Here is a 25,967-nt window from a genome sequence, read left to right on the forward strand (position 1 = left end):
ACTCGATCTGCCTCCATGCCCCCTGAGCAAAGCCGGCTGCCCGGCTTTATGCCTTTCCATGGCTCCGGGTACGGAGAGTGAGGAAAAAGCTTGACTGGGACGTGTTTCAGTGAAGAGAGCACAGATCACCCTTTTTTTTTTTTTAATTTTGGTATAAAGCTAACCAGGATGATACCTGGCCTGTCATTCCTAGACACCTGCCCAGGGAAGGGAGCCCCGAGCGTAGGGGAGGCTGTGACTGCAGAGGCTGGAGCCTGTGACTTCCAGCCCTGGGGGCTGGCTGGAAGCTGCTGCCGCACCCCCCAGAGAGACTCTCCATCACTCAGAGGAGTCTTCATGACCAGAAGGAGGAACGCAAGGTTGAGGATAGGACAGAATAGGACTTATTTCAAACCGCAGCAGTTTCAGCAGCTACCCCAGCGGTGCACCGAAACCACACACAGGACAGCCTTGAGCAAAAACAATATGAACCCGATCGTTTACCACGGTGTGTGCTGTTAAAAAAAACTTCGGTGGCCGGCCCCACCCTGGTAGCAATGTCTTTTATTCCCCTACTTCTGAACTTTCTGAGGCCACACAGGCCCCCGGCAACCCAGCAGTGGTGAAGCCCGTGCCGACCCTCCCTCCTCGCCTCTCGGGAAGCTCTCTGCCGGGAGGGTCCCTGCAGCGGCGGTGAGTGGAGAGAATGATAGAACACAAACCCCCCTCAACATACAAATGTGAACACTGAAAGAAGCCAGATTCTCTTGCTTGAAATTCTTTACTTAGAAGAAAAGTAAGAGGGTTGGGTGATCTCAATAAATCGGATGAATGAAAATATCAAAAATAGACATGAGTCTGAGTGTATGTTTTCATCCCAACCAGATACTTGCTGCGTTCTATTTATAAGATTGAGGGCTGCAGTTGGGAAATGCAGTTCTGTAGATGAGACTTAAATACAAAAACAACAAAACACAAAAATAAAAAACAAAGGTTTGTGGTCAGGACAGCTGCCCCACCTGAGCTACTACCCTACACAACACAGGACGTTCCCAAACTGCCATTCGTTGCAACACGGGACGTCCACACAACTGTCACTCGTCCTACACTACGGGGGATGCCTACACAACAGTCACTCGTCCTACACTACAGGGGACGCCTACACAACTGTCACTCGTCCTACACTATAGGGGACGCCTACACAACCGCCAGGCTTCCGAGAGTCATACTACACAGGAGAGCTGTGGCTGGGAGGAGGCACTCCTTGTCACCTTGGTGCCTCCCTTCCTGCCCCCTTAAACCCACCAACAAAGCTTAACTGGGGGGAGAGAGAAAGCAGGCTGTCCGGAGCACAACCTTTCACATCCATAATCACTTGGGAACTTTTTACTGAAGAAGATCGCTTTTCACCAACACACGTGAAAAACACACGTCCCCCTGTGGCGGGATGGGGCGGGAGAGCGAGGAGAGCTTATTTCTCAGGACGTGACCCACAGGGCCACCCAAGCGGCTTGCCAGCGAGGAGTCCTGCAGACACCAGCCCCGCTCGCTGTGGCTGATGCACACGCGAGGAGAAGGCAAGCCCGGCAGATCAAAGCCGTGCCAAGCAGCACAGTGCCGGCAGATAAAATCTGAGGTCCCCACCATCACAATCTTGAGATTTTCCACTAAAAATATTTACCGAATTTTAAGAAAAATCTGCTTAATGCATTGAAGGGAACAGGATGAGGTTTGGTTCTGAATTGTTGAGAAAAGCTGAACAAATATTTACTATTATCCACCAGGCGCCCCCTGAACTGATGCGTTTTTCATTCTCTGTGAGGTGCCCAGGGTAGTCAAGGCTGAGGAGCCCACTGGATGTGGGGTCTTCGCACTGTCAGAAGGAAAAGCAGAGAAGGGGGAAAAGTAGCCACACTTTCAGGGTCCTCAAAAGACAAATATCCTTTGGACTGAAAAATACAATTTTCAAGGTTTCCACGAAAAGCTCCTAAGACATTCATAAGAAACCTGACAAGGGCCACTTTAGTTCTGCAGCAAAAACGGGGAGTGGGTACATGACATATAAACGAATTTACAAACCACAGATCAGTCTTTGCAACCAAAATAATGCAGACTGGCAGGTCTCACAGTTCTGCTTTTTGAAAAATCGTATTTGTTCTTTGATTTGCGCCTGCAACACACTCTGCTGAATCAGCCCTGTGTGCTGGCCTGCCTCGTCCCTCTGAGGGGCCTAGGGTGCCTTGGGGGGGGACAAGGGATATGTTAGCTACAGCCTGGTGGGGAGAGCCCTGGGGCCGCGGTGGCCCAGGCTTTGTTCCTCCCTATAGAGCAGTGCCAATGCTGCCAGAACGCCACCACTGCACGGGCAGAGAGGCGCCGTGCCCACATTTAACAAAATCCCCAGGGTGCCACACGGTGGGTCTGGAAGCCAGTTTGAAGGCACTTGTGCACTGGAGGGGGGGTGCAGAGACCACCCGGAGCCCCCTCCCATTGTCGGGGCCGCATGAAAGGAGCCAGAGAGCCTGCAGTAGATGGGGGACCCGCCCACTCTCACTCCCTTTACAGCCAGTTCCCACCACCCACTCAGATTACACACATGTGCTGTTTTTCAACTGACAATGGCGGCGGCCGGGGGTTGACTCAGTGCTCTGAATGTGAGAGATGAGGGACCACATTCACCCCATCAGAACAGCAAGGGCTGCACAAGGAACATCGTCCTGGGCCCCCTCACCTTGCTGTAGGTGGAACCAAGGGGCTGCAGGAGGCCTGGGGGCAGGTACACGAGGCAGCCCCTGGCGGCCGGGGAGGGGGCCGGGGTCAAGGTGGCAGCTGCTGTCCGTTCACACGGATGCGCAGACACCAGAGAGGGGAGTCCACACTCTCTGGGCCTGCACCCTAACACGAGGCCCTGCTACACCCCGCCACCAGAGCCCAGCTGGCTGAGCCCTGACTCCTCTGCTCCAGAACCCCAAGCCTGGGCACTTGCACCCCGCTGAACGATAGGCAACAAGAGCGTCACTCAACTCCCACTCAATCCACCGCTCGATTCCGGGCGCAGGAGGGTGGGCGTGTGCTAAGGTAGGCAAATGCTTCTATTTTTGAACTCTGCCAACTTTGAGAACAGAAATTCACCCCAAAGAGCAATTCATCTCCAGGCATTTTACAGGTTAAGAGGCTGAGAGGACAATGGCTTTTCTCCCTCTGCTGGGAGCCGGCTCTCGAGCACACGCTGGCAGGGGTCCCGCCCAGCCCTGGCACAGAAGCTCCCGGCGGGCAGGGGGTGGCCCGCGGGAAAGGAGGACTCCGCCAGGCTGGGCGCCTGAGGCTCCCCTGGAGTACCCCAACCCTGGCTGGCTGGCAACGGCCATAATTCCAGGCTCCTCGAGCTGGCAGTGAACTGCTTTTGTCCCGTTCTAGAACTTCACAGGTACCCACCAAATTATCTCTCTGAAATCATCGTGGGAACGGAATTAAAGTAGTTAAGCTCAAGGTTGAGGTGCTAACCGCACGGCTCAACTGGTGAAGCCATTTTAAGAGTGGATCTTGTGCAACAAACAAGGGGACGGAACCCACACGGGCCAGGGATGACCACCTTGGTTTCACCCCCAGCCTGGCATCTCAGAGCCAAGCACACACCTGGGCTGGCGCCACGGATGAACCGGGGGCGTCCTCCCTGACCGAGTCCTGTGTGGCAGCTCCCGGGACGGTCAAGCGGACCACCGAGCCCGCGGGCTTGGCCCAAGTGTGGGCGGCAACCAGAAAACCGCCCAAGAGAAAGATCCCACAGCCAGTCACCCTGTGTGGAGTCAGTCACAGCTGTGGGAGGGGACTCATGTTCTAGGGGGGAAATGATTATTTATCTATTTACTTTTTGAGAATCACTTGAACCAAACAGGACCCCGGTTAAACGGTCTCCCGTTGTCCTGTGTGTGTTGGAAGAATTATGGGAAGGGGAGGAGGGGCAGAAAGACATCACCAGTGTGTGCGTGGTTTTATCCTGAAGGTGCAAAGGTTATTAGCAGTAATAATAATTAAATTGGGGAAAGGTTAAAGGTGACTGGCTGGTTAGCGGTGAAGGCGTGCTAGCTGGTGTCACCCGGGCGCTGCAGGAACCGCAACGCGGGGCTGCACTTGCAGGAAGTGGCAAGGGTGGGGCCCGGGGCACAGGATCCCGCTATCTGTCGCCGCAGGCGCGAGGCCCAATCACTGACACCCACACAGCCATTTCCTGCACTTAAAAAAAAATCTGTTTCTCCCTTTGCAAATCAACAACTTTTACCTAGAAACTCTTTAGCGGTGAGTTCTGACTGATCTCGATCTCCGGTCCGTTGCAGAAAGCACACCGCTGTTTACCTGGGGGAGGTGTGCCAGCGCTAACTCTAACTGACAGGTTTCGGCGGCTGCCAGAACGGTCTGTTTTGCATCTGCCTAGAAGAAACCAATTCTCTCTACCCCAAACAGACACCTGCTGGTCATTTCATACCTTGATAGACTTTTCTAGAAAAGACCTCCAGGCACAGAGAACTCAGCGCTGATGCCAAAGCTCCGTGCACATGCCACAGAGGGCGATTCTTGACAGCCCCCAAAGGTCCACTTTCTGGCTTGGGTCAGAGCAGACGGCCAGCCGCGGGCTGCGCCGGTCACACACCTATGGCACCAGAACTCTTTCCCAGAGAACCCTGGTGAGGGTCCCAGTTGGTAGGATCCCCACCGTGACTGCACAGGCTGATGCTTATATACGTTTGTCACATGTCAATTAATCTTTAATCAAGCTCAAAAACACAAACAAAAAACCAGCTCCCACAGAATGTAAAAACTGAAGCCGCTGGTGCACAAGAGATGGCACCCCAAAAACCAAGAGTAACTCAGACCCAAATGTGCATTTGGTCCCACGAGTGACGACAGCTGAGCTTCGCCAGAGGGGACCCTGGAGACCTCTTTGAAGTTCAACTACCCACGCTCTGACTTTTTTTCAACTGCAAAGGTGTCTGCTAAACTGCAATCTCATGGGGGAAAAGGATCCCTTGATAAATCCCTGTACGCATATGTCCACCTCAGGCCCAGCCTCTGTCTTTCCCGGGAAAGGAGCTAGGGAAGGAGGACCCCGAGTCCTGGTCTCTGTACCCTGGGGATGGGTTGGGGGATGCACACCATGCCCATCATGGTAATCACTGTGCAAGGCACTTACCAGAGAGGCCACATGCTAGGCCAGAGTTAGTCCCATGTCCAGGCAGGGAAACTGAGGTTCGGCGAGGTTAAGACACTTGCCCAGAGCCCCTCAGGGAAACGGAAGCGGCTGGAACGTGAAACCATCCTCATCACACAGCCTCTCGGGATTCTAGTGGGACAGGTGGCCCAGATGCTGGAGGGATATGGCATCAGATTCGCCTGTCCTGGCCTCACACATTGGAGTCAACTCCAGGCGCAAAGACCTGGCAGGGTTCTAGAAACCTCTGGGTCCCCTGCAGACCAGCCTCAAGTGGGAATGTGGCCAATCGGACCCATTTCACATGCGGGGCGGCGAGGGTTACAGAAGAGCCCATTCCTTCCTCTTGGTATTTGGAGTGCAGGTATGAAGCTGTGTGTGTGGGTTGTGAGAAAAATCATTATCACGCAGCAGGCTGGATTGTCCACTCGCCTACCTTCACGGGATCACAGCTCGACCGCCAGGGCCACACGTCCCCGGGAGCAGGGTACCTGCCTCATCTCCTCCCGGCTCAGCCGCCTGGGACCAACGCTCCCCCACGTGTCAGGATGGCCCCTGAGCGTGACCGCCCGGCGTTGCCACATGCTGGCCACGCGGCCCCTCGAAGCGGGAAAAGGCTGGGTCAGCAAGACGAGCAGAAGAGCACATTCCATCCCCTCCCTTGCAAACTGCTGGACTTTTGTTTTCTTACAAAAACAACGACAACAACAGCTGGACATCTTGGTTGCTTCTCATCTTTAGCAGCCAAGAAAACAAGAGCCAGGCCTGATGCTTTCATAACAACCGTTCTGAGTGGGACTTCCTCCAACTCTCCTCTGCCGACCTGTCTTGCTAAGAACCAGATAACTGCCAGGAGGCTCCGGTTTAAGTGGCCTTGCTCCTTGCGGCCTGGATGGGGGAGGGGAGAGCAGTGTGCACAGCTGGGCTCCAATTCCCTCAATCAGGGAAGCAGCGTGGGGTGGACACCTTCCTGCGCATCCCTCAAAGAGCCAAATGCCCCCCCACCCACCTACATCCACCTGCTGGGTCAGGTGTCCCTCGCGGGTACATCAGCATCGGCACAGCCAGCAATTTCCAGGTTGTTAGAGGTTAGTATGAAATCACAGCAGAAACACCACTGGAAGTGCTCCAGGGGCACCCGCCACACAGTGTGTACCTACCACCCAGCAGTGTGTACAACGCAGGGATTTCCTGTTCAGCCACTGCTTCTAGGTAAGAGAATCAGATGAGAGACATTTAGGCCTCTACGCAGACACGTCGTGGCCGCTCACAGATTACGCACTGCACACAAGCTGACTACTGTCCAGAGCACCCGCACCTCACAGCCTGATTGTCATTACAGCTGTCTCTGGGGGTGGGAGGCCGGCAGGGGGGCGGTGGTGGCCCCTGGGTCCAGGGCTGGTCCTGCTACCACCTTGCTGCGTGACCTTGGGTCACACGTGACCCCTCTCACTTCCCTTTCCAGTTCCGGTAAGAGGGCATCACGGTGCCTGCCCCGTCTTTGCGGGTCTTGCTAGAATCTGGCAAGCTAACAGTCATGCACGTGCACCTTGAGGGCTGTGACGTGAAGACGATATTCGGGGCACCCGGCACCCTAGCAGGCTGTGGCACAGCAAGGTTGCGGCAGCCCCAAGCCACGAGCAAAGGCAGCCTGAGACCCCCAGCATACAGGGCCAAACCTCCCCAAACGTGGACAGCGCTCTAAAAAGCCCGAGCCCTGAAGTCAGCTCCAAGGAGGTGAGCCGTGCCTCTGGCGGGCTCTGCTTTCTAAGTCCACGGCACACTGAAAGCAGAAGCCAAGGCGGGGTGGAGAGGCTCGCAGAGGGAGACACAAGGGAAGGTGACAGCGGAGGGCAAGTTCAAAAGCACCCAGCATTGGTTCAGGGAAGGGGAGGAGGCTGAGATGAGTGTTTCCAAGAAACCCCGAGAATGAAGCTCTGCGCCTGCCACAGCCAGTGAGGGGAGCAGCTCCTCCACGAGGCCCGACAGATGCCGAGCTGCTGGGCACGTGTGCACTCGTGTGTGTGTACTTTCACGTGTGCAGTGTGCATGCAGGTGTATGCAAGCACTGTGCGAGCGTGTGCACGAGTGCAGCGTGTGACTGCATGTGCACGTGTGTGTAGGTGTGCTGTGGCTCCCATCTTTCAGGCAGAGAAGGCCCAATGTCATTCCATCAGGAGACCGTCAGGGGTTCCCTAAGGGCCACTGCCTCTAAGGTATATATAAGCGGCCTCTCACAGACACAAGGGAATTCCTTTGCTGTTTTTGCTTTTCTCCCCCGTTTTATGATAAATGCCTTTGATGCGTGGCTTACAGAAGTGATCTCTTTATGTGTGTGTTTCTGCTCACAGTTCACAGAAAACCTGTTATAAATTCATCCCGCCTGTTGGTCGTGCTTTCTCTCGTGACTCATCCACAAGGAGGCCAAACTGGGCACTGCGGGCAGAGTTCCCGTCCTCCTGAGAGAAAGCTCTGGCCAGCCCAGGTGACAGAAAGGGAGAGGGAGCATTTTTAAATAGCTTTTCCCCTCTGTTTGGCTCCAGTGGCAGGTGTAGGAAGACTGGCCAGCCTTGGACTGATGACCCCTTGAAACTAGAGAGCTTGGGGGCCTGCACCGATGACCACAAGGTGCCAAGGCGAGTCCCCGGGGCGGACTGACGGGGAAGGGCGAGCTCGGGCGGGAAGGAGAGCACCACCCCCCCGACAGAAAGGACCGGGGAGAGGAAGGCTGTGGAATAGAAGGCGCGACCGAGGGAGCGTGTGGTTCTCCTGTGGCCATCCAGAAGTCTAAGGACAACATAGGTGATTCTGCTGGGAGATGAGCGCGAACGATGAAGAGGGGACAGATAAATGGACTGGGAAATTGCAGTGAATCTCTCTGCCGCTTGGAGCAATAGCTTTCTGCTTTTGAGTCTGGTAACCTGGCCTGTTGGCCTATCGCCATCACGTAAGAGAGGTCCCCTGCATGAGCTAACAGTCCTCAGCATCCTCAAGGGGACATGCCAGGCTCACCCCTGAGAGAAAGCAGCCACCCCACCGCAGCCAGGAGAGGCAGAGTCTACAGGAAACCCCTTGCTCGGAGCCATCCACCTAGATGCTGGGGCCGGAGCGGAGGAGAAGGGAGCCCCGAGCCATCCTGCCTCCTCTCACATCAAACATGGCCAAGGAAGACCCCACCCACCCCTCCCCAAGTCCTTAACCAGTCTGGAGGCACTGGATTGAGTGGAGGCCTCAGCCACTGCTGCTGCCGTCCCCACCCCTGGGCCCTCCCTGAGCCAACCTGGGAAAGAGCTTGGGTCGGGTGGGGAGGCCGGAGGGGCCACGACTGCATGCTGAACCGGGGGCCATGCGGCAGCTCTCCCGACCGCAAGGAGGGCTCTGAGCTCTTGGCCTTCCGGAGACCACCCTGGAGCCCCACACAGCCTGGAGCCAAGAGGCCCAGAGGACGAGGCGAGGGCAGATGGGGCGGGAAGCACGTCCCAGGCACACAGTGTGTGCGGACCCAGGCGACGGCCGGAGGGGAGACCCTCCTGCTCTGAGTGCAGGCCCTGCAGCGTCTGCTCTACTCTGGGCTGGTGAAAGGAGGGGCCCGCAGTGCCCCCGCTGCCTGGCGACGGTGGGCGGGTGGCTGTGAGAGAAGAAAGCGTACTGACCGCTGGGCGGTTTAGGCCGCGGAGGAGCAGGTTTCTTCGGAGGCAGAGCGGGAGTGTCCTGTTTACTTTTAAAGGGGTCATCTGAGCATCCTGCCCCTCCAAAGGAGGAGGTGAAAGGGCCAGAAGTTGGGGGCTGTAAGAGAGGACACGAAAGAGAGGCAGAGATAATCGTTAACACGGAGGCAGCGGACATCCACCGAGCCCTCCGGGCTTGCACAGCATGGCCGCCACTCGGGCCCAGGGTCTCTCACAAGCCCCCCCCACTTTCCTCCACCCTCAACAGCCAGGGTCCTCTGGCCAGTGAGGAGCAGCCAGCAAACACACAGAGCAAGTGAGAGTAACCCGGTGCCTTGACGGGCTTCTGACATGGGGTGGGGGTGGGGTGCTTCCTGCCACCCACAGGGGGATATCAGGTCTCTCCTGACCCCAGGGTCCCCTGGGCTTCCTGCTCATACTTCAGAGATGCGCCCAGCCTCTCCCCCTTCAGTCAGTGTCAGGCGTTGGGTCAGAGCGGCACCAGACCCTCTCTGTGCCCGAGGGCTGCCTGACCCAGTGGCTCAGGTCAGAGCCCACCGCAGCCCCGTGGGCACAGCCATCGCTGCCTCCAGTGGGCTCTTGTCAGCTCTGGCCCGGACCCTCCCCCAGCCTCCTCCTGCTTCCACCCACCTCCACATCTACCACCTCAGACCCAGGAGGGACCATGTCAACCAGCAACAGAGAGATGCTTGGATAGATGGGTGGGCAGGTAGGTAGATGGGTAGGTACAGCTGCCAGGCAGGTAGGGAACTAGGTAGATGGGAGGTGGGTAGGAGCACTGAACAGCCCTGAAGCTTGAAGGTAACCTCCAAGCACTCCTCAAGTCATGCAGGGCCTCCCTCACAGCCCCTCACCACCCTACCCCCCTGCCACTGCCCAGGGCTTTAGCTTCATCCCTGCAGTTGCCCCAACCCTCTCCTGGCCAGTTCCCCGGTGCCTGGAACCCCCTTGTGCCCCATCTCGAGGCCTCCATATATACAGAGTCCCCAACTGGGGGCTCAGCCCACCCCGTCCACCTCAAGCCCCTCTTCTTCCTCAGAGACTGGCTAGACCTCACTGCCACCCCCAGAGCTCTCCCTGACACCCCTTCCTACTAACTGACTGCTCGGACATCCTGGTGGGAGCTGACGGGACACACATCATCACGCCGCAGTGACGGGTACTCAGGCCCCTCCCACCTAACTGGGGCAAGTTGCCTGAAGGGCAAGTGCCAGTGACAGGGCGCACACCTGCCAACTGCCTGCGGCGTGCAGGGACTTGTCTACCTGTGCACCCTCACCTGGAGCACCAGCACAGTACCAGGCATAACAAACCTCCACCAACAGACGGATGCGCACAGACAGCCAGAGCTGCACCCCAAAGGGAGGAGACTGCTTTCTACAGAGGTGGGAGACCACGTTTACGAAAAAGTAGAGCAAGGAGATTCATAGCTGCTAGACACTAAAGGAATTGGTGGACACGGGAGTGAAAATGCTGATACGGTCCTCAAAAAGCAAAGGAAAGGAGACGCGCAGTGGGACAGGGTGGGCCACACGCAGCAGGGGTGGAGGGGGGGGTTGCGTGAGGAGGGGCACTTGCGATGCCCTCCCCAGTGGGGCAGGTCAAGGGACAGAAGACAAAGCAGGAACACAAGAGTGCACTTGTGGGACCTTCTTAGGTAATCTGGTTCCGACACATCACTGGAGAAGTGGGGAGAAGGGCTGATGCCAGTCACGGGGACGCGGCTCCCCCTCTTCCAGATCCGGTCACGGGGACGAGGATGCGGCCGCCTCAGCCCCTGGTACCTAGATACTAGCCTCAGGTGGGAGAGAGGCGGCCAGCCCCCAGGGAGGAGGAGGGGGCCCGGGGTGGCTGCTGCACACTCAGCCAAGCCCACTGGGCGCCCTGGTTCCTCCCCACAAGCCTCTGGGGCCGCCAGGGTAGGAGACGCTCACTTGCCAGGGTAGGAGACGCTCGCTGATCTTCTCACCACATCTTCCCAACGGCCTTGGGACAAGTCCTACTGTCATCACTTCTACCTTATACACAGGGAAACTGAGGCACGGGGAGGAGATGCAGCCTGCTAGTCACACAGCACCTCAGCGGGGGAGTCAGGGCGGGAACCCACGCCGTCCACCTCCTGGGCCAGGGCTCTCGGACCCTGCCCTTGGCTGCTGGCAGCCCGCCGCCCGCCCCCCACGGGAGGTCTGGGGACTCTCCTCATGCCCATGAGGGAGACATGCACAGATGCAGGCAAGGGGCAGAGCAGGGCAGAAGGCCCTGGGGAGGATGGGGTCTAATGGGAAAGACTCATTTCCCTGCCAAGACCACCTGGGCCCGCCGGGAAGCTCTGAGCCAGAAGGGCTGCAATGGAGCAAGGAGGTCCCTCCCTCCACTGCTGCCGCCCCCCTTTCCCAGGCTCTGTGACGCTTGTCCTTTTTCGGTACAAAAGTCTGGGAGTCTCTGCAAAACCTGCTGCTCGAGTTTCCAGAACGTCTGCTGCAGAGCACAGTGGTTGGGATGGGATCTGGAGGCCCTGCTACCGGCTCCGTGCCTCTGTTTCCTCATCTATGAAACAACGATAATGACAGGCCCCAGCTCGCAGGGCTGTGGCAAGAAAACGAAAGGTAATGCATAAATTGCTCCAGCTGGCACCTGGACTGCATCAGCACAAAGATAGCACGATTATAATCACGCCAAGGATGTGGATGTGACTAGAACTCTCTTGGATACCCACGAGAATCTGCAAACGCTCCATCGGCCACCGATGCTTCATTTCTGCTGCTTCCCGTCATTCACAGAGCCTTTCCCAGACGAAGAGAGCAGTAGAGCTAAGGTGCCGTGTCGACCAGCAGCTTAGCTCTAAAGTGAGTGGGTCAGGGTCTGCTGGTTGGGAAAGAAGACGCAGTGGGGGCTAAGGAGATGGAGAGCGAGGGAATGCTGATGCCTCTGCTTCTGCCGTTCCCAGGACACAGCCTGGGTCTAGGACTCTTACTGCCCTCGCCACAACCTGAGACGGGCAGGAGGGAATCAAAACTAATCTTGACAGAGTGGAGGCGTGACCAGCCCCCGAGGCACCTGCGTGGGCCCCAGTTCTTGTCTTGGGTGCTGCAAAGGCGCCAGCTCTGGGGAAGGGGTATAGAGGGACACCCAGGGCTCTCTGGACGTGACCCCCCCCAGAGTTGTGGGGTGCACAGGGCCCTTGTCCACCCAGCCCGTGCAACCCCCAGCCTGGAGCGCGAGCTGCAGTGAGCCTCCCGGCTGGCTGGGGACTCCACGGGCCAAGCCGACTCTCCGCCCCCTCGTCTGTCTAAACCCACGGAGCCAGTGGGCCCGCTCCAAGGCGAAAGGGTTCCAACTGTAAGCGCCTGGTTCGGCCACAGCAGGGAATTATATCACTTCTGACACCAAAAAGCCTGCGTCATTTCCGAATCCTAATTTTCATGACTTGAAGTTTCCCAAGAAGCTTCCTTTGGGACCTGACTGGTTCCTACTCAGGCTGTGGCTTCAGGGAAAGTTGCTATTTTTAGAAGGGTTTCAGTAAAGCCGGTAGGGGCTCTCTGGCTGGGCTAGAGTGAAGTGTGCTCCAAAAAAAAAAGAAAGAAAAAGAAAAAAGGACAGACAGAAAAGCTACTATATGAGAAGCAGCTCTAAGAGATTCACAGTTTAAAGAATTGATTTAAAGCAAACGACTCTAAACTTAAAAAAAAAAAAAAAAAGCCCTAAATAGGAACGCACGCTTGAAAAACAACTGAAAATGGGCTGACAATGGGCAGTCAAGTATTTCATAGGTGGTTTTTTTTTTAGGGCGGGAGTAAAATAATTAAGTTAGAGTCTTGTTTTTATTCTCAGATGCTCTCTGAAATCTATTTTGGGGAATGTGTTTTTAAAGCAAGGTAATACTGTCTAGAAAAATCTTCTCGGGTGTTGAGGGACCTCAATGAAGGGTGCAAGCCCAGAGAACCTCCCAAAGGAATCTACTGGAGTCAGACTGCTGGCTGGCACTCTCCTCTAGCACTGCCAGGCAGAGGGAGGACACTCCAATTTAGGGTGAAGTTAAGAAAAGGAAAAAAAAAAAAAAAGAAAGAAAAGGAGCCAGCACGCATCGCCAGCGTGCATTGCCTCCCCACCCCACTCAGGTGGAGAAAAGACAGCAATGTTAACACACACACACACACACACACACACACACACACACACACACACACACACACAAACCAAGAAGTCAAAAAAAAAAAACACCTTCTTGCCACTTACTTTCATTTCCTTCAGCATTTTATTTATATACACAATGTTGTTCTTGAAAAACAGAAAGGGAACCAAAAGGGAAAAACAGAGACCTATGAGGTTAGGGCCCTGTATTCAATTGGGCAAGTGGCATGAGATCAGGAGCTGATGGAATCGTGGAAACAAAACAATGGAGTACTGGAGACAAACTTTCCACGGCCCCATCCAGCTCCATCCCGCCCAGCGCCACGAACAGGAAGGGACACTGGCCCTGAAGTCGCAAGTGCACGTGTGTGCAGCCTGATCTGGGACACGCGAACAAGGAGAGGGAAAGCGGAATTAGAAAAGGGAAAATGCAACCTTAGGTTAGAACGGGCAGAAGGAGGGAAGGGCCAGGTTCTGAACTGCCCGGCTCTGGGGTGTCTCTGCAGCTACGGGAAACACAGGCACTGCCTGGAGGAGGGAGACGCGGCCGTTTCTGCCATCCGGGGCCCCGCCAGGCTGGCCACCCCACACACAGCCTCAACTCAGGTGCTTCTTGAAACAGAGGACCCCATTCATGCCCTCGTCCTTGTCCCAGCTCGGGGGCACTGCTAGCTCTCACTCCCTCCTCGGCCTTGCGCAGGGAGAGGTCCCACTTGTGCCAGCTTGAGAATACAGTGCGAAGCCCTTCCCTGGAGACTGCCGCCCCCGTGTGGCAGAAGTTTTCTCATTTCAGGCGATGGTTTCCCACCCACTAAGCACGGACAGAAGACAAGGACACATAGCTCCACTCAAGGAGTGTGTGTAACAGCCACGCAGTGACGGGCAAACATGAGGGCAAATCTCAGGCCCTGGTCCCTTCTGGCTGATCCCAGATGGCGCCCCGACCGTCAGCGTCACAGTTCCCATACGAGTGATGGAGGCTCATTCCCTCCAGGCACTGGAAGGAGAGAGGCCGAAACCCCAGCACTTCTGGGCTCCCTTCTGCGGCGGCCAATGGGCAAACAGATGCTCTGCCTCTGGCCAGAAGCTACATTTGCTACCTCCACAGTTTATACTCACGCATTTCTTTGAAAACATAAACAAAATCCCAAATGTTTCTTGGAAGCCACGCACCACAATCACACATTGCTAACCACGAGTGCTCAGCGCCCAGACAGTCGTGCGCCCCTCGGGCTGAGTGAACGTGGAGGAAACACGCAGGATGCTCTGAGGAGCTGGCACGCGGGGCGAGCGGTGCCGGGGGCCCGGGACTCCCCACCGTGGGTACCCATCCCACACACTCCGGGGGGGCTCCCTCCCCACCCCACCCCCACCAGCGAGGAGACAGGAACCGTATCTGCATGTGGCCGCCCCCCAGTGCTCACGGCACCTGGGCTGGAGCAGGCGGCTGGGACAGACCGGTGGACTCAACAAAGAATGCAGGGCTTTATGGCTCCGCGGCCACAGGCCGTGCCACACGCAGCGCTTTATCTGTGACGGATCCCACCCTCACCCACCGAGGCCAAGACGCGCACACCTAATGCTGCTTCCCTTAATTCTTGGCAAAGAAACACGGGTCACGGTCAAAACCAAGGGACGCTAAAGGTTAGAACAAAGAACAGCAGACCTACTCGCCTAGGCCAACATTTTCGACTTCTTAGCAGTTTCTTCTGGAATCTACCTCTCAGTCGTGGGCCTCTACTCTTATTTCTTGATCTGTCCATTTTGGACATATCTACTGACCGACTTCCTGCTACGTTAAGCACCATCCTCCAAGCCCCTCTCGAAAGAGCTCTAACACTATCTGTGGGACTATATCCACAGTCAGTTTACGTAACTATGGCCGTGTAGGCACCATCCAGTCCAACCAGGAGTGCCTATCGTCCTTCCTGAAAGGCTCACTTTTCACCTGCATATTTATTCACCGAGCCTAGCCCTCGGTTTCCACATCCTTCTCGGGTTCTGTCCATGGGCAGCTCCAGACACACCTCCTGCCTTCTGGCCCAAGGCCCACGGTTCCAGCCTCAGCGGGCTGCACGCCAGGCCTGGCCCTCAGGGCCCAAGACCTTCGCAACTTTGTTCAGTCACAGAGATGACTTTATCACCTGAGGTCTGACTGCCATCTGACACCAGTGGCAGTAGCGGGGAGCCCGCGGCGCTTACGCCTCAGGGAGGGACTCAGGGCTCTGGCAGTTTCGCTTGGAGGAAGGGAAGTGGGTCCAGCCACAGCCATGGGCACTTTCTAGACCCCGTCTGCTGACTCACGACCTCACATGAGAATACATTTCAGAGTTTGACAGGTGCCAAAGAAATACATACGTGGCATTAAACAGTTACACCTGGCAGCCCACGACAAGACCACGACAAGAGGCACAAGGACACTGGCAGAGGCACAGGGGCTCCGTGGGAAGGGCTTTACCTTGGACATCTGGCTGAAGTCGGCAAAGCCCTCAGCACTATTGAAGGACCCACTTCCGAAGGGGTCTAAGGTTCCAAAGGGACCTGCAAGCAGCACCAGCAGAGGAAGAGTTACAGGGCATTCACAGAACACGCCTCCTGGGAGCAGGGGGAAGTGTCACCTCTTGGTTCTCAATGGCCCCCAAAGCAGGAGATCCATGGAGGTCACGTTTGTTTGATGGGGTGGTGAATCGGGTGCAAGTCCTCAACAAGGCCCCCTGCCCCTGCCCACTCTGGCTCATGGTTGGTGCAGCTCAGCCAGACGGTTGGCAGCCATGAGAGCCGGCGCAGGGAGAGCCAGAGGGACTCTGCCCTGCGGCTGTGCTGCAAGCCAGCATTGTTCACCGTCACCAAAGGAGTGACAAGCACCCTGTGGAAGGAGAGCCTGCTGCCTGTCCTGCTGGATCAGGAGGGGAGAGGGAGAGGGAGGCGACCAGCCACCCACATGATTTATGTGGGGAGGTCATCTGCAGGTAGAGATTTTTGCTGAGCTTTCTCCTTTGGTGGGTGGTGCGATTTGTCCAGAATAACCCACGAGTTCACCTACGAAATCAAACTCTGCAACTAACAAGCACAAGATGTTAGGCAAGGCGGCAGTACCAAGTGGAACCTGTTTCCAAAAGCAAGGGGGAGTCCGCAAATGCTCCCCTCCCTTAAAGGCACACCTAAGAGCTTTATGCTGTGAGGGGAGGTTCCCTCAAATCCAGTGCCCATAGCACAAGCCTCAGTAGAACTTTGGATTCCTTTAGGAAAAAAAATCCAGAGGTTAGAACCAAAGATTCATAAGGAGGATTGAGCAAAGAGTAACTAGTACATTGGTGTTATTACTAAATTAATCCCTACCGCCAAGCTTCCTTTCCATCCAGTAAGATGCCAGCTATTGCTCAGAAAGATGAGCAGCCAGAGGGGAATGGCTTTGGCTGCACTGCCTCAGGCGAGGATCTGGGTGCCACTTACTAATGACATAAGCACTGAGGACACACCAGATTTGGAAATGGGTGGGCCGTTCCACTGCCCGAGGAAGAGTGAGAAGGAAAATAAGCCATCAGTCTCACCTGATCCTTTTGAGGAGACACTGGAGGATGAAAAAGGATCACTGGATTCAAAGGGGTCGAGCTGAGTGAAAGGAGAGAGGAGAGAGTGAAAAGCAGTTCCTTTGTTCATCATCCATTCATTCAACCACAAACTTTCTTGACATCTATATGCACCATATCTGCTGCCCAGCCTTGGGGAGGATAAAAATGATTTAAACTAAATCCCGGCAGAGTTAAATCCCAACAGACCAACCCCTCCCGCAGATAACACCTATAAACACTCTGAACTGGAAAAAAAAAAAAAAAAAGCCATCACCTGAAGACCCAGGAAGTGAACCAAAGCAGGAAGACTTTGGAAAAGAATTGAAACTTGGCAGAAAAAGCAGTACAAGATTGAGTTTTCCATTTTTTTGTTTTTTTTTCCTGTGGTTCTTTTTATCTTGGCCGCGCTATTCGGCTTGAGGGATCTCAGTTCTCCGACTGGGGATTGAACCCGGGCCACGGCAGTGAAAGCACCAAGTCCTAACCACTAGACCACTAGACCAGGAAACTTCCAAGCTTTTCCCTTTTGAAGCTACAGTCTGAGAGTACTGGGGGCCTATGACTCCAATAGAAAACTCACTGTCTTTCTGGACTGAAGCTCAGAGGAGGGAGCCCCAGGACAACCACAGCCATGAGAAAGGGATGCGGGATCTAGAAAGGAGAGGCAGAGAATGGGAGCCCCAAATGCCATGACAAGCTCTGTCCACGTCTCACGCTCACCCCTACACTGTGTGTGGGTTGGTAGACTCAGAGCAGCCTACAGCTAAGGCCACAGGAATGAAACCACAGGTGAGAGAGGGAGAGTTTGCAATATGAGTCTCACCAAGTTAGTTGCCTGCTGAAATAAAACCACCCACACTCTTTGGAGGAATGCAACAGAATCCAGTCTCCACAACAGAGCACTCACAATGCATAGAATATATTTTTAAGTTATTCAACATACAGAGAGAACCTGAAAAATGCGGTTCTCAAGGGAAAAGACAATCAATGGAGTCAATCTCAAGATGACCCAGATTTTGGAATTCTCAGATGAGGATGACTTTAAAGCAGCAATAACTGTGCTTAATGAGATAAAGGAAAAAACACTTAAGATGAATAAAAAGACAGGATATCTTAGTAGAGAAATGGAAACTATACAGAAGAAACATGGACATTCTCAAACAATGTAAAGTATAATATCTAGAATAAAAACTTCACTAGGTTAGCTAACCAGCAAATGACAGAAAAATGTAAGTGAAGTTGAAGATAAATCAGTAGAAATTACCCAATCTGAAGAAAAAAAGAATGAAAAGAAACAGAGCCTCAGGGACCTGTAAAGACAACAGCAAAAGGTCTAACATCTATGTAACTCGAATCCCACAAAGAGAAGAGAGAAAATAGAATAGAAAAAATTTTTTTTCAAAGAAATAATGGCAGAAAACTTACCAAATTTGGTGAAGACATAATTTATAGATGTAAGAACTTCAGCAAATGCCCAGCAGCATAAATACAAAGAAAAACATATCCAGAGCCTACACAAACTACTGAAAAGTAAATGTAAAGAGAGGCTCTTTAAGGCAGCCAGAAAAAAGAACATAACTATTTTTTCCTCTTTAGAATTCATACAGTGGATTAAAGCAAAAATTAAAACACTGTCTTATGGAGTTTAACATATTTAGATGTATTACATTCATAGGACAACTATAACAGAGACGCTGCTGTTTGGGGGAGGGTGGATAAATGGACCTATATGATTACAAGTTTTCTACATTTTACATTAAGTGACATAATATTAATTCCAAGTAGCCCATGATAAGTTAAGAGTGTATATAGTAATCCTTAAAGCAACCTCTAAGAAATAATGAAAAAAGGTATGGTTAAAAAAGGTCAACAGATACCAGAAAATGGAATTCTAGAAAACATTCAAATAATCCAAAAGAAGACAGAAGAAGGGGAACAGAGGAATAAAATACAGAGGATAAAAGAAAGTAAATAATAAAATAGTAGACGTAAATCCAACCATATCAATAATTGCATTAAATGTTAACAGACTAGACACTCCATTTAGAAGGCAGAGATTTCCAGACTGGATAGAAAAGCAAGGCCCAACTACATGCTCGACACAAAAGACATCCTTCAACTCCCAGACAGGTTGAAAGTAAATGGATGAAAAAAGATATATCATGCAAAGACTACGCATAAGGAGAATGAGGTGGCTATTTTAATATGTGATAAAAATAGATTAAGACAAAGCACCAGAGGAAAAAAGGAACCCTTTACAAAGAAAAAAAGGTCACTGCATCAGGATGACACAACAATCATGAATGTGTAGGCACCTGACAGAGCTTCAAAACACATGAAGTTAAACTTGACAGAATTAAGGAGGATATGGACAATTCTGCAATCATAGGAGATTTTAACACTCCTCTCTCAGCAACTGGTAGAGCTTACAAACAAACAAAAACCATAAAAATAGATGACCAGGGCTTCCCTGGTGGCACAGTGGTTGAGAATCTGCCTGCCAACATAGGGGACACGGGTTCGAGCCCTGGTCTGGGAAGATCCCACATGCCACGGAGCGACTGGGCCCGTGAGCCACAACTACTGAGCCTGTGTGTCTGGAGCCTGTGCTCCACAACAAGAGAGGCCACGACAGTGAGAGGCCCGTGTACGGCGATGAAGAGTGGCCCCCGCTCGCCGCAACTAGAGAAAGCCCTCGCACAGAAACGAAGACCCAACACAGCCAAAAATATAAATAAATAAATGAGTTAATTAAAAAAAAAAAATAGACGAGCAGTCCTGTAACAAACCATAATGAAAAAGTATATATATATGTATATAGGTATACTGAATCACTCTGCTGTACATTAGAAACTAACACAATATTGTAAGTCAACTATACCTTACATTTTAAAAAAAGGAAAAAAGGGGAACTCCCTGGCAGTCTAGTGGTTAGGACTGGGCACTTTCACTGCTGCAGCCTGGGTTCAATCCCTGATCGGGGCACTAAGATCCCGCAAGCCGCATGGTGTGGCGAAAGGGAAGAAAATATAGACAATCAGAACAACCACCTTGACCTAACTGGCCTTTACAGAACGTTACACCCAACAACGGCAAATAGACATTCTTCTCAAGTGTACAAAGTATGTTCACCAACACAGACCATAAAACGAGTCTCAATAAATCTAAAAGGACTGAAAACATACAAAATATGTCCTCTAATAACAGTAGATTTAATTAGAAATCAGTATTATAAAATACCTAGGGGGAAAAAAAAGTATCTCGAAATGAAACAATATACTTTAAATAATCCAGGTTCAACAGAGCATTCACAAGGAAAACTGGAAAATATCTCAAAATGAATGACAATGAAGATACAACATACCAAAATGGATGGAATGCAGCTAAAGCAGCACCTCAAAAGAAATGCATAGCTTTAAACACTCATATTAGAAAAGAAGATCCAAGACCAATGACCTAAGGTTGTATCTTAAGAAGTTAGAAACAAAAGAGCAAAGTGGGAGGAAGGAAATAATGAAGAGCAGAAATCAGTGAAACAGGAAACAAACAGGAGAGAAAATTAACACAGCCAAAAGTTGGCTCGTGGAAAAGATCAACAAAATTGATAAACGTAGATAACACAGACCACCAACACCAGCGATGAAAGGGGGGGATCCCATGACAGGTCTCGCAGATAGAAACGTTACAGGTTAATCCCTGCCTTCAAGGAGCTCTGGGGCCCGTGATACATACCAGTAGGTCTATGGAGAAGTGAAAAACTAGGGAATGGGTAAGGTGGGGACAGAGATGCAGCCTAGAACGTGAAGGAAGGCTATACATTGCCCTCACTTAGACACAAAAATTCTCTATTCAATCACAAAGTTACTGTTTGCTTTTTAAATCCTCATTTACACCAATTTAAACCAGTCTGTTGAGTCTAACGTGCAAAACGTATGGTTTACTACTTGCTGGGGGGCGGGGGAGCACACTAAGTGCAGCCAGGCTGTGGGTCTGGACTTCCTCCTGCCATGGCGGGGACCCACTGAGGCTGGCTGATGCCAATGTCACCATTAGTGCTTTGCACTAGGAAGATGGCAGGAGCAGTCACATGGAAACCTGTGGGAGTGTGTGGTGCTCTATTTTGTCTTTGTTGGGAGGTGGAGTGGTACTGGGGGCAGACGACAGAGCAGAGAACCCAGCAGGTGGGCCTGAGCTGAAGTAAAGGGGCACAGAAAGGGACAGAGGAATGACAGCTGTTCAGGACACAGCCCGCCCTGACTTGGGCTCACTGGACTGCTGGATGTGACACCTTGCTTCGTGGGACAAGCCTCTGTAGGGATCGGCAGAAACGGTCACCTTGCTATGCAGTAACGAGGCTTGGCCTTCGAGCCAGCCCCTGGGGAATCCCCTGGCCTTGCACAGCCCTCATTCGTCAGGCTTAGCACTCACAGTCTGAGTGATGGAGGCCCTGACTCGGTCCATGGAGGGTGGGGAATGGAAAGGGCTGCCTTCACACACGCAGAGTATGCAGACGGGCAGCACCAGAAGGCAGCCTCTCTGGGGTCACTCACCTTTGAAGGTAAGGAAGGGTTTTTCGTGAATGGGTCTGAGGTAAATGGGTCGTTCTTTGTCTGTTTCTTAAAGAAGTCGTCGGGGGCAGAGCCATGGAATGGGTCATTTTCTTTGAAAGGATCCCCTCCGAATGGATCTAGGTGTTTTGGAAAGAAGAAAAAAATGCCCCATGAATAAACATTATGCCTAAGTGAAAGAACCCAAATATAAAAGAACACACAACTGACTGGCACTATTTACATGAGAGTCTAGAAAAGGTAAAAACCGTAGTGGCAGAAAGCAGGTCAGTGGTTGCCAGAGATCTGGGGGGGAAGGGGGTGGGGGAGACCAGGGAACCTTCTGGATAATGGAAATGTTCTCTTTCTCACACAACTATACACATTTGTCAAAACTTATCCAGTTCTGCACTTAAAATGGGTGAGTTCTGTTGTGTGTTAATTATACCTCTCAATAACACTTGATTTCAAAATAAAATGAGTAAATCCATAAGGACAGAAAGCAGGGGCTGGAGAGTGGGACTAGGGAGACTGCTCACGGGGACAGGGTCTCCTTTTGGGGAGATGGAAATGTTCTGGAGCTATACAGAGGTGGTGGCTGCGTAACACAGTGAATGAACTAAACGTCACTGAAATGTGGTTAATCTGTGTTATGTGAATTTGTTAGTTTTGTGTTATGTGAATTTCACCTCAATAGAAAAAGCAAATACAAGGGGGAAAATTAGATAAATGGGCAGCATGATCCCAACACCACGCCCAGGGTGCGTTCATTCTCCTCGAACGTGAGGTGTGGGCCTGGTGACTATAGGAGGGGCAAGCCACCATCACCAGCAGGGAACAAGATGCTAGGCTTTTATGCAGTGCAATGCTGTCCTTCCCAGTCCACTCCCTGGTATGTGTGGGCAGAAGTGCCACCGCATGTGGGTACCAATGGGACACCCTGATGCCACCACAGGTGACACAAGTGGGCACAAGTGTCCAAACAGTGGCCTAGCTATCAGGGGCTTCTTTCCTAGTTCTAATTCTCATCATGCTATGCGACTGGCAAGAAGGGGCACCAGACTGTGAAAGGGAGGGACAATGGAGGTTCCTTCAGAAACTGACCTGGCAAAGGAGGCTGCAAGGTGTTTCCCCATTTCCCTCAACCTGAACTAGGAATGGGAATATTCTGAGAGCCAGTCCACAAAATGTTTCTTTTAACAAAGGCTTAAGCTTTTTTTTTTTTTTTTTTTTTTTTTACCTGTTGAAGCCGTCTGTTGTTCGGCAAAGGGGTCGCTCTGGAATGGGTCACCTGGATTTAGAGGAGAGAGGACCGTTCAGGTCTATGGTAGACATGACCTTGGCAGAGCAAAGTGGGGAAGCAGGGGCAGCCACTGACTAAGGCAGTTTGTCATGGCGAGGACAGCTAAGATAAAATTAAAAGTATTGTTGGCTGCTCAACACGGGCCTAAATCAAGGAAAGCGTAGGGCAAGGCTGAATTCACTCTCTCTTTCTACACAGTGCTTTACTCTCCTGTCTCACCCCCGTCCCTCCCCGTCACTTCCCAGGGCTCCAAGAACCTGGGACCCCGGAGCTGCCCCATCCTCAGCCGCATGGTACATCTGAGTTTCGGGACTGCCTGACTCATCTCTCAGAACTAAGGTGCTTCCACTCCAAATCTGAAACTGGAAAGGCACTCCCTCTGCCCTCTCCCTGCCCTGGCATTTTTCTCAGAAAAGTACAGATAGCCTTCTTGGAAATACTGTTTTGCTCTGCAAAAACTGAAGAAACTTAGGAAATCTTGTTTCTAGAATTCTTCTTATTCTTGACTCGTGTGTGGATCCGGATGAACTCACCACGTTAAGACCTTAGATGTTTACGTGGGGATCTGCTGTTTACTAGGTGGTTCCATAATCACCACTACGTCTGATTATCTTATCAATCCCGAGAGGTGGATGGGAACTGAAGCATGCAGAGTCTCAGGGCCAAGCAGGCCACCCTTGAACGTGGATGTCTCTTGGTGAGCCTGGAGCTCTTCCCACCCCCTCCCCTCAACACCACAGCTCTTTAGATAACCAGGTGGGGTGAAAAACTCAAGAGGCCCATTAGGCTCAAAGAATTTCTTTCCTCCTAACTGTTCTAGTCACTGGACAACCCTAGGGGGCACAAAACAGCCTTTCAATGATAAAGTGGGTGCCAAATGAGATACCTTTGAAGGGATCGGCTCCTTTAAATGGGTCAGATTTGAAGGGGTCTTCTGCCTGAAAAGGATCCGGATGCAATTCTTGGGTGTTGTTGCTAAATAACAAGGCTTTATTTTTGAAAGGATCGTCCTATAATTTTGTGAAGAGACAGGACAGGAATTTAATTATTTCAGATTTAAAGCAAAGTACAGAATTCTATACCTAACTGGTATATTTTCCCTGTAAATGATGTGATCCTAAAGAGAGTAATTTTTTTAAAAAACCATAGAAGATGGACTTTAGTTAATGATAACATGTCGACAATGGCTCATTAGTTATGATAAATGTACCATACAAGATGTTAATAACAGGAGAAGCTGGGTGTGGGGTACATGGGAACTCTCTGTACCATCTCTGCAACTTTTCTATAAGTCTTCTAAAATTAAAAAGTTTATTTAAAAATCATTGAGTGGAAGCAACCCAAGCGTCTACTGATGGATGAATGAATAAGCAAAATGTGGTATGTACATACAATGGAATACTATTCAGCCTTAAAAAGGAAATTCTGACACATGCAACACAGATGAACCCTGAACACATTATGCTAAGTGAAAGAAGCCAGTCACAAGAAGACAAATATTGTGTAATTCTACTTACATGAAGTCCCTAGAGACATCAAATTCATAGAGACAGAAAGCAGAATAGTGGGTGCCAGGGACTGGGGGAGGGGGGAGGGGGAGTTACTGTTTAATGGGTATGAAAAAGTTCTGGCGCTTAGTGGTACAATGTGAATAAACTTAACACTACTGAACTGTACAATGAAAAATGGTTAAGATGGTAAATTCTACGTTACGTGCCTTTTGCCACAATTAAAACAAAAAAATCGAGTCAGAAAAAAAGTCATGTTTTTGGAAATGTCAGAAAGAAAATGTAATAAGCCACCGACGACTGCAGCCGGAGGCCTTGTCCAAAGGTGTGCCTCCCTCAAACACCTCCTCAGAGTGTGTTACCTACGTGGGCATTTTCAAAAATGCCGTTTCCACACCAAGAAACATGCTGGCTATTTACATCCTGAGAGGAAATGAGTGCTTACGCAGTTAGAACTACTAGAGCATATGCAACACTTTGCATTTTTTTTTTAAAGTGCTTATTTCTAGAAACAAACAAGAATATTTAAATCAGAAGGGAAAAAAACCGGCTTTTGAAGAGCACGTCTTTATAGTGGAAAATGACCTGAAAGGGCTGGGGAGAGGCTTCACAGTACACATAGGGCCGGTGTACTTGGTTCAGAAATACTGAGATATTTTGGTTAATGAAGACACACCCTCAGTGAAAACATGAAGGTTTCACTATGATGTTAAAAAGCACAACATCCTCACTAAATCTGGCAAATGTGTCAGCATCCTCGGGGCTGGCAAACTCAGTCATTATTCCAACTGACCAAAACCAAATGATTAAAGAGCTGGGCTTCCGTGAAAATACAGGGCAATGACGTCAAAGGGGCCAAAGGAAGATTCCTGACGAGGCTCCTACCACCCTGGGCCAGTTGACTTCAGGGAGCAGGACGGATCTCAGAGGCACCAGGCTAACAGGAAGCCCAAGGCTTCGGAAGGACTGACCAACACCCCTGCCCTCTGATGAATACGGAACGATTTTCCTTACCTGAGAAAGATTATCTGGAGCCTCCAACCACAGGGTTTCCCAAGGTGGGGAAAATAAGCCAGTTCTTAGGCAAGTAAGTACCGATGTCTGCAAGAACTGTGTCTGATAGCAGGGCAAGGACTCAGTAAGGACGTCGTACTGCTAACTACTGTGACATGCCCGCGCCAGCAAGCACCCAATGGGGTTCTGAGACACAGATCAACGTGATGGAGAAGTCATAATCTAAGGAAGCCAGGAGGCCGGTGTGGAAAATAAACCTCTCGCACTGCAGCCCGGGGGAAGGAACGTATCTGTTCCAGAAGAACAGAGAGATATGATGTATGAGGTGGATAAAGTAGTGAGTTAAGAATGACAACTTGGCCTCGGTGTGGAAGCTTCTGTTTAGTTTTTAATTAGCACTGATGTACAAATTGGTTGTGTTGTTTTGTTTTTGTTTTTATAATGTTTTCAATTGCCACTTGGAAGACTGACAAATAACAGTGGACAATGGCAGAGAAGAGACTGATCCTGGGGGGTCTGGCCCGAAATCCCCTGAGCGGAAAGTCAAGTCTGCAATCTCTCTCTCAGGAGCAACTGTTTGCCTAAGGCAGCAACCGCTCCCTCCCCTTCAAAGGAGAAGCCTAAGAAGACCCCGGCAGGATTCATGTGGTTAGGGTAACCACAGGTGGTTTGGATTCCATTTCACAGATCCAGAGCAGAAAACTAGATTTCCCCTGGTGCAGAGAGGCCGTAAACTCCACCATCCACTGACCTCCTGCCAACGAGCACGGAGCCGTCTGCCCGCTTGGGAGACGCAAGTGCAGCTGCCAAGCACGGGGTGAACGATCCGACCCGTGGCAGAGGGAGAACACCTCGAACAATGAGTTCTGGTCTTAATTACTGCACTTCTTGGGAAACAGACATGACAACTCTGAAAGGGCATCTAGGTGACATTCTGTGACGTTCCTTCCCTTTAGATGGGGGCTAGGCAGTGGTGTGCTGGTGAACCAGCGCTCTGGGGGAAAAAAAAAAAAGCCCT

General features: G+C 51.7%; 1 protein-coding gene across 14 annotated transcripts in view; it reads right to left on the minus strand.

Annotated features, from left to right (window-relative positions):
- Nucleotides 1–25,967, minus strand: part of EPS15L1 (epidermal growth factor receptor pathway substrate 15 like 1) — a 101,023-nt gene that overhangs the window by 12,548 nt on the left and 62,508 nt on the right. For 7 of the 14 annotated variants that reach the window (XM_082652586.1, XM_082652585.1, XM_082652584.1 and 4 more), the window contains 7 exons: nucleotides 23,314–23,437; nucleotides 22,365–22,415; nucleotides 21,128–21,264; nucleotides 16,557–16,617; nucleotides 15,464–15,546; nucleotides 8,839–8,971; nucleotides 6,346–6,393 (listed from right to left, as the gene is read on the minus strand). In XM_082652586.1, coding sequence (XP_082508712.1) covers nucleotides 6,346–6,393; nucleotides 8,839–8,971; nucleotides 15,464–15,546; nucleotides 16,557–16,617; nucleotides 21,128–21,264; nucleotides 22,365–22,415; nucleotides 23,314–23,437 — 637 coding nt within the window. The remainder of the gene's footprint in view (nucleotides 1–6,345; nucleotides 6,394–8,838; nucleotides 8,972–15,463; nucleotides 15,547–16,556; nucleotides 16,618–21,127; nucleotides 21,265–22,364; nucleotides 22,416–23,313; nucleotides 23,438–25,967) is intronic. The other 7 variants (XR_014296602.1, XM_082652581.1, XM_082652578.1 and 4 more) reach the window with 4 other exon arrangements.

The sequence above is a fragment of the Grampus griseus genome (genome assembly GCF_964374135.1).
Source record: "Grampus griseus genome assembly, chromosome: 3".
Lineage (NCBI taxonomy): Eukaryota > Metazoa > Chordata > Mammalia > Artiodactyla > Delphinidae > Grampus > Grampus griseus.